Here is a 13113-nt window from a genome sequence, read left to right on the forward strand (position 1 = left end):
AAAAGTTTTATCAGAGCTTCGTAACATATTCACTTGTAGAAAAATGCTTGATCTGAACTCATACTTTCCCACATTCGACTACTTACCCGAAATTAGCTTTTTCGGATAACGGTGTCGAGTACGGAAATGTACTGTTTCCGTTCTAGTTAGGATAATAATAATATAATTACTAACAGTGCGTTATTCCATTTAGCTTGTCGAAGCAATTTTAACCTCTGCACTATCTTAGATACAAAAATTTGAATATGTTATAAGTTGAAAATATCAATATAGTGTTTGGAATCACACGTTAAAATGTAAGACCTCGTTAATATATAGCTAGTACAAGTTTATACTTCTGAGGGTTGTCGTTCGTAGGGGTGCGACAGACATATTTTAAACCGTTTCCTGTTTGTATTTTCAAATGTAGATTTTCAAATTCTAATTATTTGGCATGGACGCCTCAACAGAAATCGCGTTGTGTAAATCAATTTTAGACATTAAGCAGGAAACTTCGGATTTGACTTTGAAATTGTAGATTTGAAAACCTGACTGCACAAAAATAATCGAAGTGTGACTGAGTAGAAATGAGTAGATGAAAAATGACATTTTTTTCACAAACGAAAAATCTAAAATGTGATGAATGATCTGGTAATGAATTTATTGAGAAATGAATAGTGAATATCCAGAATGTCTACAGTTTCAATAAATTCTATATAAAAATCCGCAGCAGCACTACGGATTTCCGATATATAATTTAGTTCAAAAATTAGGTAAAAATCGCACTAAGTATGTTTTCTATGACGAAACGAAATTCTGAGTGACTAGCATAAGGTAAGATATAATTTGTGAAACAGATATTAGTAATAAGTTTCAATTCTCTTTTTCTTAACAATAGTTTTTTCGAAAACTCCCTTTCAGTTTTTGGAGGTATGATGTTGTTCAGGTTGAACATAATGAAGTGGAGATTAAACCAATGTTTTTTTATTATGTTGACTGTTCATGACGATGAATACGTCATATCATCATCGATTATAACCTGCAGCAGACATTTCAATCAAAATAAAAAAGACTTGGAATATTTCAGCACAGAAAAAATTTGATCAGGTTGAATAAACATTTATTTGAATGGAGTATTATTCTTCAATTTGAGAACTGCTGACAAAAATTGTTCGGTAAACTAATAAACACGTAGTATGAAAAAATAACATAATTTCTAATGAAATGAAACTACAACATGGGTAAAAAAATATCAAATAAAAATTATTAATTTATTTCTTCTTTCTATAACAACAGTAAACGTATTCTTTGATTGCAGCCCAGTTTCTATTTTTTAATAAAGATGAATATTTCTTTTCCTTATATTTTAGATACAAACAAGAACCAATTCAATTCTAGCACTTCTTTTTTTTTTCGGAGCGAAAAACTTTTTGACTATATTTCGTTTTGCTCCTTAGACCAAGTTTGTTTTTGAGAAGGTTTTATTGTTTTCAAAACTGTGCGTGTCTGATGATCTGAAATGAGATCAGTGTGTTGAAAAACTCTATCAAAATATCAAACGGGTTGAAAATGGATCCAAAAATGAATGATAAAAATGAAGAATGGAAGGACGATACTGAAAAGTGATTTGACTCATTTCAAACCTATACTCACAGATAAGGATGATTCCAAAACAGCTCAAAATATAAATAATTGATTGCATATAGGGAATTTTTTTCAAAAGGAGCCACGTTCAATATCTCCATAAATAAGACAGTAATGTAAATTTCCCGAAACACCTAATTTTTGTGAAATAATATAATGTATCGCTAAGATGCGTACACACTCCTCTTCAAAATATCAAACAAAATAACCCCATATATGCCATCTATTGGATAAGTGATTTTATCAGGAATTCAACGATGATTTTTCAGGGTTGATTTCTAATTTACTGTGAAGAAGGACCTTGAAGTATAAGTGAACGACTTTTTAGATTAATTGATACAATCTCTCACAAAAACGTATACAACAATTATTTCTATTGTTAAGTTCCTAACAAGAAACAACTTTTGTCGCGTTGAATTATATCTGTCGGATTTTTGGCAAAGTTTCTCACACAAAACACTTCAAAATACTTTCTAAAACTCACAGCCAAAAATGTTCCACTAAACAGTTTTATAAACACGCGACACGTGTTTCGCCATACAATGGCTTCTTCGGGCGTATCTTTATCTACTATATTTTACAAATTTAATGCTTGGTATACCTAATTTTAAAATTTAAAGTACCTACATTTCAAATACTTGAGTTTGTAATGGATTAAATGACCTGAGCTTATGTCCCAGTCCCCACATTTGAAAAATAATCAGTAACGGTTATTCAATTCTAATTGATCATTTAGTTAGTTACCCGAATTCTTGAATCTATTGATTGCTTGACATTTTAGAAGATTGAATTTCAAACTCTCCTCTTCTAAATATAACATGTCATATTCATGACTGAACTCATGTACTTCTGCTAAAAGGTGGTTTGCAAATGTGAAATTGGTCTTTCTATTCACAAAATTACATCTAAGCTTTTAATTCTTTGGAAAATAATCTCCCTGTTTGGCCATTATACAGTTTTGGGCAAGAGCCACAACTCAGCTGATATACTCCTGATCTATCCGATACCAAAGTTTTGCCTTTATTGTTTTTAATAAATGCACTTACACTATTATTCGGACTATTACTATTTCTGTGAGCTGAGTTTACGCAGTCTTTCTTAAAAAAATATTATTAGTTGGTTCAGCCAAAAATGACAATGTCTCATAACTGACGTTATCGCATCTTGAATTTGGGTAGATATGGTCCATGGCTTGCTTTTGTAGTTTTTGTTTGATTTGTTTGATCAAACTCAGCTCTCTCTGGAAATTATTCAATAGTCTATGAAGAATATTATTGAATGCAGCAACTTTATGCTGGTAAGAGTGCGTAGAGGAATTATGTATGATAATGTCCGTGTAAGATGGTTTGTGGAAAATTGCAAATTCATGTTCATTGTTATTTTTTGTAATGGTTGAGCCAAGGTAATTTAATGAATTATTTACCTTCCTCCCAGTGGTAAATTTTATTGACGGGTGGATGGAATTGACATATTCAACGAACTTGCCTACTTGCTTTTCTGTAATGATTTCATTATTCACTAGTGATAAATGGATATCGTAATGCTTGAAGAAATACATGCATAATGAATATTTAATACAACAGTCCTGAACAAACTGTAACGCCTATTTGATAAAAAAAAATTGATGAGCTTAAGTGAAGTATCATATTTATTCCAATACTTGCTACTTTCTACACACATTCACATCAAATCGATATACCAAATTTGGAACATCCATTCGAACTAAAAATGAAAACACAGGAAAATAATATTTCATTTGAGTTAGGAATTGGAAAACAGTGAATTACTTAAAATTAAGTAGATTCTATGATATTTATTTGTAATCGTCATATACCTATATATTCTTTAATTATTCTCTAAGTATACCAAAATATTGGCAAGCCAATTAACAAAATAGCATTATGACCATTGCAAAAATCGTAACGGTTCTCAAAGATTGTTTGAAGGTGATTGACAATGTTTCGTGATGAATTTCACTAGTTCGGACTTCCATTGTCTATTATATAAAATGATTTGAAATCCCTGAAACAAGTAAAAAAGAATAATTAAAAAGAATAGTTGAAAATAACAATTATATTAAGCAACAATAAACCTGAAATGAAATGATAGTGAAATAACCTACAAGTAAAAATATAATAATTGAATAAATAAAAATTAAAGGAATGCAAAAAGAAAATAATAAAAAATAAAAAAGTGTAGAGATTCCAAGTCACGTTAGTTCACGACGTTTCGATTGTTGGTATCTACAATCGTCTTCTGGTGATGACTGAGGTTCTCAAAGAGTTTCGCGCCAAAATAGTTAACGCGTGTCAAACAATTGCAGATTTCGTAGGAATACTGAAACTTTAATGAAATGAATAAAAACACTTTTGTCTAATTACCTATATTTGATTTTATTTATATGACCGTTTTCGGGTTTGACCCCATGACCAAGTATTACCTTACCTATAAATTTCGTCGCCGCTGATATATACCATTATTTTTTGAAGAGAAATTTTAATGATCATAATATCCTCCATTTCATAAATTTATTATCGGATGAAAAGTGCAATTTTCTATACTTCACTGAATTTGACTTCGATACTAAATTTTCCCATTTTCATGATGTTTTTCTTCAAGCTTTTGATATATCCTTTCCTAAACAGTTTCAAAAAATTAAACAAAATCAAAATTCAAGTAGACACAAACCATGGATTACTAAGGATATCGTTGAAGAAGGTATATTACTCAGAGATATTTATAATTTGAACAAGAGCCAAACCAATGTACATTTATTGGGTCAATATACACAGTAAAAAATATTTGAGTGTAATTTTAATAAACGAGTTTTCACAATTAACTCCGATTGAATATAACACCAAAATATTATAGATCTGCCATATTTATCAAGATGATGATAATATGGTGTAACTTGTGTTCCATTATGTAGTGATTAATCCAATAGCGGTGTTTTGTACAGTTTGTGAAAGAAACATTCACAAACTTTCACATATTTTAGTGTTACCTTAAACGTGGTATCAAAAAGTACACCAAAGTCATTAAGTTACACTAATTTTATTATATTATGACAATTAGGAGTAAATATCATACGCGAATGTGACATAATCTTGATCACTGAAATGTTAATTTGTAAGAAACACCATATTTTTGCAGAAATAAACATTTCTAGGTGTTATTTTTATAAGAACTTTATATATGTGTTACATTTAGTTTGGGAAAAAAAATCTGATCAAATTAATTAGTGGGCAGTTGGAGAGTAATTAATATCTCTCAAAATATGATGCAAAAATTGTGTGCATTTCATCCATTAGGTACCTACTAGTGGCACAGAGTGGTACTTCAATTCACTCATTTGGTTTATTATTTATTGACTGACAGCGGTGCCATACCTTATTTGGCCAATATTTTTCAAATAGCTCTATGGAGTTGAGGCCACAGAGCTACACAGGCCAATGCATGGTGTCTTCTTTAACAAAATTGAAGACCTTGGCTAACCGAAGCACCTGACCTTTGCTTCTCTCAGGTCGAGTGCTCCAGGGTATATTGAATTCGTTTTGGGAAATGAGAAGTGCCGAATTCATTGAACTATCCATCTTTACCCCCTCACGCTGACACAAGCAAATAAGCTTGATGTAATTCTTCTCGACCATCAAAGTGAAACGATATTAGTCGAGTCGTGAAATATCGAAATTTACTCTTCGTACTTCACGGACTCTACCCAGATCACTCCGTTAAAATTATTGTTCTGATTATTGGAGTCTCCTTGGTGGAACGATGCACTCCCTAATCTCAAATCTTAAGATCATATCTGCTTGCCGCAATACGGCAGAAATCTTGACTGGACAAATGCAGAAGGCTGTCATTCTTGGCTGAGGGCACATGATTTTCGGATCCAGTGATCACTTACCCCAAGCTGTGCGAAGTGGTCATTTTCCGGCGCTCCGAATGGGTCGGAGCTTCGTGGAAAGGATCCCACCGGCACAACCTTTTCGGTATTAAAAAAATTATGTAAATTATGTTTTTCTTGAATTGATGGCTATAAAACAAATAAAAAATATGTGAACCCTTATTATATAAACCAATCAATACAATGACTGAGTTCAAAAATCTTGTTCATAGAACAATTTTTTGCTCTTCCAGTCAACCATAGATTTATAAAATTAATAAGCAACGAATCATTCCATCCATAATCCAATATCAGACAGAGGTGTTTCGATCCATCACAGGTTTCATCATGGACATCATCATCATCATGGACACTAGGAAAAAGTTTTGGCTCAGGTTATAAAATTACCAAGTGGTATCTATCGAACAGTTCACATGTTTCCTTTGAGAAAAATGTTTCCTGAATTTGAAACCTTCAGGATTTCTGTGGAATTACTATTTGATAGAAGAAATTATCATTCAATTAATTTTTCTGAGGCTGGAATACAAAGTGAACAAACACTCAATTTATATAGGTACCAAAACATTTATTGAACTTTGTTTGACTGAGGTCTTATTATTTTCCTATTTTACTGGCAACACTGTAATAGCGGCACTGTTAGGATCGTATCAAATCAGTCAGACAGCCGTGGACTTCACAGAGTTATACTAAATTCTACACTCGGACGTCTGTTTGTAAAAAATTCGCTATTGCAAACCAAATATTGTCTGTGCTTGGTTGGCGTTATTGTGTATAGTGAAGTAGGATACTGGCTATCAGACATCTTGAAACTTAAAACTTCTGGAAGACATTTCAGTAGTGTATATAGAAAACGCTATCAATTCCTATAAAATTTATCCTACAACACATTCAGTAGGTAGTCGTGTTTTACATCGCAGTGGTGCATTGCATTAGGTAGGTATTCAGTTTCTGTGGCAATAATTGTTCCTCTGGTGGAAATTCGAACAATGAAGTGCATTAAAATCAATTTTAGGGGGGTTGAAAAGTGGATAGTTATCGATTTGGTTCCAGAAGAAATCAAATCTGCAAGTAAGTGTTTCTTAAATTTTATTTTACATGCTTAAGTCTACTCTCTCAGCGAATTATGGTTGGTATAATATTGATTTCAAAGATGTACTCGAGTCAACTTCTAGGTTTTGTAGGTGATTTCAAAGAACATGTGCCTAATTTCAAATTTTTCCGTTAATATTCCGTTAATATTTTGCCTAAAATGAAAAATGTTTGACTAACAACCAGTTTGTACCTGCATAAAATCCGATTCAGTGTCAACCAACACTCCTAGGCGTGGTTTAACACCCCCTGGTGTACACTATCATTTACTAGAGTATACCAACTATATTTTATTTTTATATTATGGCAGTTTTCTGCAAGTTTTTGTTTTTGTTTCAGTAAAAAAAAGATGGGTATTCAAAGTGAAATAAAAATTTTAATGAAAGATAAAGACTTCACTGAAATTGATGACGATGTATTGAAATTTTTCTGTAAATCTAAAGAAGAACCTTATTTGAGAATATTTTTAGATTCTGATCCAATTTCCGAGACCTTAGCTCCTTTGGACATATTGTCAGGTGAATAATACATTTTTGTTCCAATATATTTTCCCACAAAATATAATTTAGATATTTCGTTTGAATTCGATATTTTCAAAAATTTACTGTGACTTTTTAAATAAAAAAATGAATTACAAATACGGATGTCTTGGTTTTGTAGATTCGACTATAAAGGCAATATGTGATAATGATATATTTGATGGAACTAATAGCTCTACATCTACGTTATCAATTAGCTCCAGAATGGAAAATATTTCAGATGTAGATGTAAGTACTTTCTAAGTATAATTAGGCTTTCTTTGCCATAACTCAGTGTTCACATCATTGTTATAATTATTATTTTGTAGGATCTACAGACACAAATTATTCGTGGTGGCGGGCAGTACATAATAGACCAGTACCAGAAGAATAAAATGTTGACTGACAGAAGCAGAATACAGTTAGTAAACATAGTTGCAAATGTGTTTTATGAAAAATATGGGAGTGCAGTACCCAAGAGCGTAAAAATGGAGTGCGCAAAAAAACTAGTTGAAATTTTCCCAATGTACAAAAATTTGGAAAGTTCTACGAGGGGTTACGTGAGTTCATAATTGATGACTTTTGTGTCTAGATATAAAATGAAAATGTAATATTTTAGGATTTTTTTTTCAACCCTAGCACAAATGGAGGGTATCTTGCAAATCGGCTGAGAACTCTAAATAGAATAAATGAAATAGAGAGAAACAATCCTCCTGTCAAACACCTTCATGACCAGAATGTTTCGATAACTTCAGAGGAAATGAATCTTACTGAAGAACTCCAAGAAAACTTAGATATTCTAAAAGCAATTCCATCCTCGGAGACGAACAAAATAAAAAGTTTATTCTTTGAAACATTTGAATACTGTAAAAGTTTAATAAATAAAGGTTCTGTAATGGAAATATTTCCAAAATTTCATGAAACAGTTGGTTTGGTAAGTATACTTTTGGTTTTAACAAAAACTGTATAAGTACAATCATGTTTAGATTAGTTTATCGGTACTTTCATCCAGAACTTTCTTGTTCATTCCCAAATCAAATTCAATTAACAAAAAATTGTTTTCTTTGCCAGTTTTAAGGCAAACTATTTAGATGCTATAGAAAAAATTCTGAAAATATTTGAGAATACCTCTAGAAGTCGTTTGCGGTTTCAATCATACTATACAGTCGTTTTTTGCCCTCTTGAAAATGCTCCCACCATCACCCAAGGGCAAGCGAAAGAAGGATATTGCACCAACCACGAAGGCTTTTGAAAAAGTATTAATATTTCATCAGGTAAATTAATTTTTTTTTATTTTCTAACCAATCCATAGTACAGAGAGAGTAGATAGTTTTGTGATGGATCAGCGATAAAAATAATTCCCCGTAGAAATAATTTTACTTAATATATGTTGATAATAGCACCCACCATCTCATTTATTTTGAATATACTTAATGTTAAGAGTTACAATAACATTATTGAAATTGATCACGCCAATTTAAGGTGATACAATTATAATAAAAACTATGTATACAACTGTATTTTTCTCAAATAGAACTTATTTTATTTCAGATCTCCTTGGCGTTAATGGAAACAATTGAGAAAACCTCAAACACTCAACCTTACATTATTGCAAAGGGCAAGTCAAAACTTTTACTAGAAGAATTTCTAATTGCATTGGATGGGAAACTTTTACCAGATGTGTTCACAACATTCGAAGATTCTGTTAACTATTTGATGAAGGTACATTTTGTTTTCCAAGTGAAATACGACTCAAGTTTGGAAAATTTATATAAATTTATTCAAGTTTACTTTTATAACATAGACACTGAAAATGTTTTATTCAACTCAGCTATACTGAAGCTAAAATGTCAGAGGTTTGAATTATTGATATTTTGATTTGAAATCATGTTCAGTTAGGTTTTCTAAAGACCTATTATTTGTAAACTATGAAAACGTTATTTTATTTGAGGAAAATATGTTTCCCACAGATACATATTTATGATAATAAATGGAATTTATACATGATTTATGTTTGTTTTTCTTTTTTCTTTTTCAGGCGAATTTAATTTCTTGAGTAATTCTTTCGAATTCATACCACAACCAGCGTTTTTCTAATATTTATCATTTTAATGTATTTCACAAATACATTAAATTAAGTTGAGAATAACACCAAATATTTTTACAGAGACACTGGTGCTGGTATGAATTCGAAATAAAAAAGATGAATTTTGCACCAGAAGAATATGATATAATACCATCTAGTGCAAATATACACCCAAAATATTCAAAGAGAGAGACGTGATTCACTCCAGAATAGTGCTTTTTTACACTGAGAAAGTGCTATAAACCACTGTGAGGAATAACATTTTTGAAGCTGAATTTAAAAAAAAAACACTTGAATATTAAAAATATTACCATAAAATGAAAAAAACATCACCAGCTGATGTAAATTCACACCAGATGTAATGTAGATTCACACCATTGTTTTGTAACATTTCACCAGAATTGAGTTTTATCGCACTACAAAAATGTTGAATGGAACTTTTTTGTAGTTTATACACACCAAAAATTGTTGAATTTTACACCGAAATTTTTTGTAATATTCACCATAAAAATTTGAAAAAACACTGATTGAACACAAAATCAATAAAAGAAATATTAATTTAAAATAAAATATGTGTTGTGAATAACACCATAGTTGGTGTGCCCTGTGATCTTTTCAGTAGTGTAAAATATGTCAGTGTTATTTGTCACTAAAAAAATGAGGACCTATATGGACACCAGTCGGTGTCAGCTGGTGTTAGATGGTGTAAAATATTTTTTACAGTGTAAGCAACTCTTGAAAAATCATAGACAAAAAATTGTGCTTTCAAAAAGTCAATACTTTAATAATCAATTCCTCAAGGCTCAACATAATCTGAAGCTGCCTGGTCTATCATCAGGAAAAATACTATTATAAACGATTCATCTAAGACATTGGCGATGGTGTACTTGTTGACGATGGTCCCGGTGTATCTCAAGCATTTAGTAGTTATTTTGTCGATTCAGTGGAGTCATTAGTAAAAAATACTGCACCTGGTGGCATTGAAAATCGTTGTGTAAAAACTGAGAGTCTTTTCCTCTATCCAATAGATGAAACTGAACTCGTGGAAATAATTAAATTCGCATGTTCGAAAAATTCCAGTGGGGTTGATGAATTGCCAGGCAATGTTTTAATGAAGGCTGCTTTGAAAATAATGGAACCTCTGATTTATCTAATCAATTTATCTTTCTCTGAAGGTATTTTTCCTTCCCGACTTAAGCAAGCAATGGTCGTCCCAGTCTATAAAAAAAGCGATAAGCATGTAATGTCGAACTACAGAGGTATTGCTTTACTATCTCCATTTTCGAAAATATTTGAAGAATCATATCAAAACTTGTGTCCTTTTTAAATAAATACAATATCGTATCTGACAACCAATATGGGTTTCAAGTGGGCTTGTCAACCCAGGATGCATTCCTTTCTCTACATAATCATGTATTATCAAACTTCGACAACGATGAAAAATCACTTAGTGTTCTTTTCGACTTGACACGAGCGTTTTATATCAGTCATCATGGTCTTCTTCTTGATGAACTGTTTGGCATGGGCGTTCGTGGTCCAAGTCTGAAATGGATTGAAACCTATTCAACTGGTCGTACACAGGTTGTTAAAGTTAGGCTTCAAACTGGGTCATTTTTCTCTGAATTTCGAAACGTTGGTACAGGTGTGCCCCAAGGTAGTGTTTTGGGGCCTACACTATTTATTTTATTTGTTAATGACCTTTCAAAAATTAATCATCCACAGTGCTCTATACAATTTGCTGATGACACATCTTTTACTGTCAGTGGTTCGGAATGTGAAACATTGTCAGTAAGAGCAAATGATGCTGTATTCAACATGCAAAATTATTGTTCTAAGAATGGCTTGATTCTAAATAATCTTAAAACCAACACCATTTTCTTTACAATTCAGGAAACTGATTGTAGTGTATTGGTTAGGTCTGAGATTAAAAATATTGAACAGGTAAACTATAAAAAATTTTTAGGAGTTTTTATTGATTGCCAACTCAATTGGAATCATCATGTTGATTTCATACTGAAGAAATTAGCGACACATTGTTTCGTTATATGGAATCTGCGTAATTTTGTGTCTATTGAAATTCTTAAAAGTTACTATTATGCATATATTTACTCTGCCCTCAATTACTGTATTATTTGTTTTGGCAACTGCAATAGAATCAGTGTCTTATTAATTTTCCAGAAAAAAATATTAGAACAATTTGTTTTAAAAAAAACTCGATTCCTGTAAACCACTATTTGCAAAGTTGAATATATTAACTGTTACTTGCATGTATATTTTTAATTGCGTAATCTACGTTAAATCAAATTGCACCAAGTTTCAGAACAGAGATTATACATGTCTTCTTTCGGGCTTCACCCTGAGAAAAAACTATAACATTTTAATTCCTAGTCATAAGTTAGCCAAGGTGACTAATGGACCTCATATCATGTCAAAAAACTGTACAACAAGCTCCCAATATCCATTAAAAAATAACTAGTGTAAAGCTCTCTAAACAAAAAGTTCGGAAAGTATTATGTGAAAAGGTATTTTATTTGCTTGATCAATTTTTTCAGTCTGATTTGGAATTTAAAATTTTAATTTTTGTACCCCTTTTATGGTCTGAATGTTATGTAATATATCATATAATTATGTTGTTTTATGATTGTGACCTCATTGTAATTGTACTGAGTTATGTGACTTTTTCCATGCCGTCCCTAGGTCTACGGAAATAAAGATTTTTGATTTGATTTGAAGTATTGAAAAAATACTTAATAATGCGGGGTCAAACCCGAAACTGGTCATATACATAAAATCAACTAGTGGTACTTAGACAAAAGTGTTTTTATTCATTTCATTGAAGTGATCATGAATTACCACAAAATAAACAAGTAATCAATCGTACATAATACAGAAACTATATGAAACATAAATATTCAATAGTAACGGCATCTTTTTCTTTTCCTAATATATTTTTCCGGTAAACTAACACATAGTTTACCTCTGAAAAACTGGATTTGCCAGGATTTTAAAAACACTTGATACCCTCACGATGAAATCCAATGATACACTGAAATGGATCGCGTTCCTGGTCAGCCCTTCGATGTGGCAGCATTGTAGGGCTGACCAAGATGCTCTTCATATAGCGATTTGTATAACTATGGGCTGACCAACAGCATGGGGCTGACAAAGGTTTGAAGGATATGTAAAATTTTTATTTTCAGAAAAAATCTACCCCTCTGATGGGCCTATTAATAAAATCATACCACTGAAGAGTATTCCGAAAAGTATATACCTAAATATATTCGGGAAGTGCTGGGTGGACCAACGCCCCGTTCATATACCGGGCTCACCAATATGCAATGAACAAATATATATATATATATATATATATATATATATATATATATATATATATATATATATAATTTTAGTGCCATAGGCGTGCTACATTCAAATTATTTACATATATATATATATATATATATATATATATATATATATATATATATACATCCCGATATCAATATGGCATCCATACATTGAATGCGCTGATAGGGCGTCCATCATAATTTGAAGAATTTACCGAATATATTTCATGGTAAGTACTAGAAAACTGATTTCTGTAGGCTGGCATGACATTTTTACCACCATAAAAAAATTGAGTTCACTATTGATTCGATAGTAGAGCGTCCGTCCGTCAAACATTCATAAGAACTCCTCAGTATACACCATCATCAGACATCTGATTGATAATAGGGAGTCCAATAAGTATATTTTCATACATGAAATAGATTATTGGGAATCCTTACAACGTTGCCAATATTTACCGCATTAAATGTAGGCAGCAAGTGGGTTTTAATTTCTTCACATCTGTTTTTCAACAAGCGTTGTGCCAACGACAAATTGCGTAT

The 13113-nt window shown here is 31.6% G+C and overlaps 1 protein-coding gene and 2 long non-coding RNA genes across 4 annotated transcripts; 2 read left to right on the forward strand and 1 right to left on the reverse strand.

The window, feature by feature from the left end:
- Positions 1 to 6070: 6070 nt before the first annotated feature.
- LOC141480397 (uncharacterized) lies at positions 6071 to 7711 on the forward strand. Of its 2 annotated transcripts, XM_074170338.1 has the most exons (5): positions 6075 to 6463; positions 6543 to 6598; positions 6959 to 7137; positions 7280 to 7386; positions 7467 to 7711. In XM_074170338.1, the coding sequence occupies exons 3-5, from the start codon at positions 6969 to 6971 to the stop codon at positions 7707 to 7709; spliced, it is 519 nt and encodes a 172-aa protein (XP_074026439.1). In that variant the 5' UTR covers positions 6075 to 6463; positions 6543 to 6598; positions 6959 to 6968; the 3' UTR covers positions 7710 to 7711. The 2 variants fall into 2 exon arrangements, with proteins under 2 accessions (XP_074026440.1, XP_074026439.1); XM_074170339.1 differs by having other exon boundaries at positions 6071 to 6598; positions 7090 to 7137.
- Positions 7712 to 7765: 54 nt separating this feature from the next.
- LOC141480426 (uncharacterized) lies at positions 7766 to 9144 on the forward strand. The gene is made up of 2 exons (XR_012464336.1): positions 7766 to 8411; positions 8689 to 9144. It is a non-coding gene; the product is annotated as an uncharacterized lncRNA (long non-coding RNA).
- Positions 9145 to 10399: 1255 nt separating this feature from the next.
- LOC141480399 (uncharacterized) lies at positions 10400 to 12613 on the reverse strand. Its single transcript, XR_012464320.1, has 2 exons — positions 10495 to 12613; positions 10400 to 10441 (listed from the first exon to the last, which is right to left on the reverse strand). It is a non-coding gene; the product is annotated as an uncharacterized lncRNA (long non-coding RNA).
- Between the last annotated feature and the right edge of the window lie 500 nt (positions 12614 to 13113).

Source organism: Leptinotarsa decemlineata, unplaced genomic scaffold (genome assembly GCF_025532065.1).
Source record: "Leptinotarsa decemlineata unplaced genomic scaffold, Ldec_3_MD MMD2_P_RNA_scaffold_8, whole genome shotgun sequence".
In the NCBI taxonomy this organism is placed as follows: domain Eukaryota; kingdom Metazoa; phylum Arthropoda; class Insecta; order Coleoptera; family Chrysomelidae; genus Leptinotarsa; species Leptinotarsa decemlineata.

What these genes read in the sequence shown, in the direction of transcription:
- LOC141480397 (XM_074170338.1), top strand. Translation starts at nt 6,969, where the DNA reads ATGGGTATTCAAAGTGAAATAAAAATTTTAATGAAAGATAAAGACTTC. An exon ending in TCCTTTGGACATATTGTCAG is followed by an intron (nt 7,138 to 7,279) that starts GTGAATAATACA and finishes TTGGTTTTGTAG; the next exon opens with ATTCGACTATAAAGGCAATA. An exon ending in AAAATATTTCAGATGTAGAT is followed by an intron (nt 7,387 to 7,466) that starts GTAAGTACTTTC and finishes ATTATTTTGTAG; the next exon opens with GATCTACAGACACAAATTAT.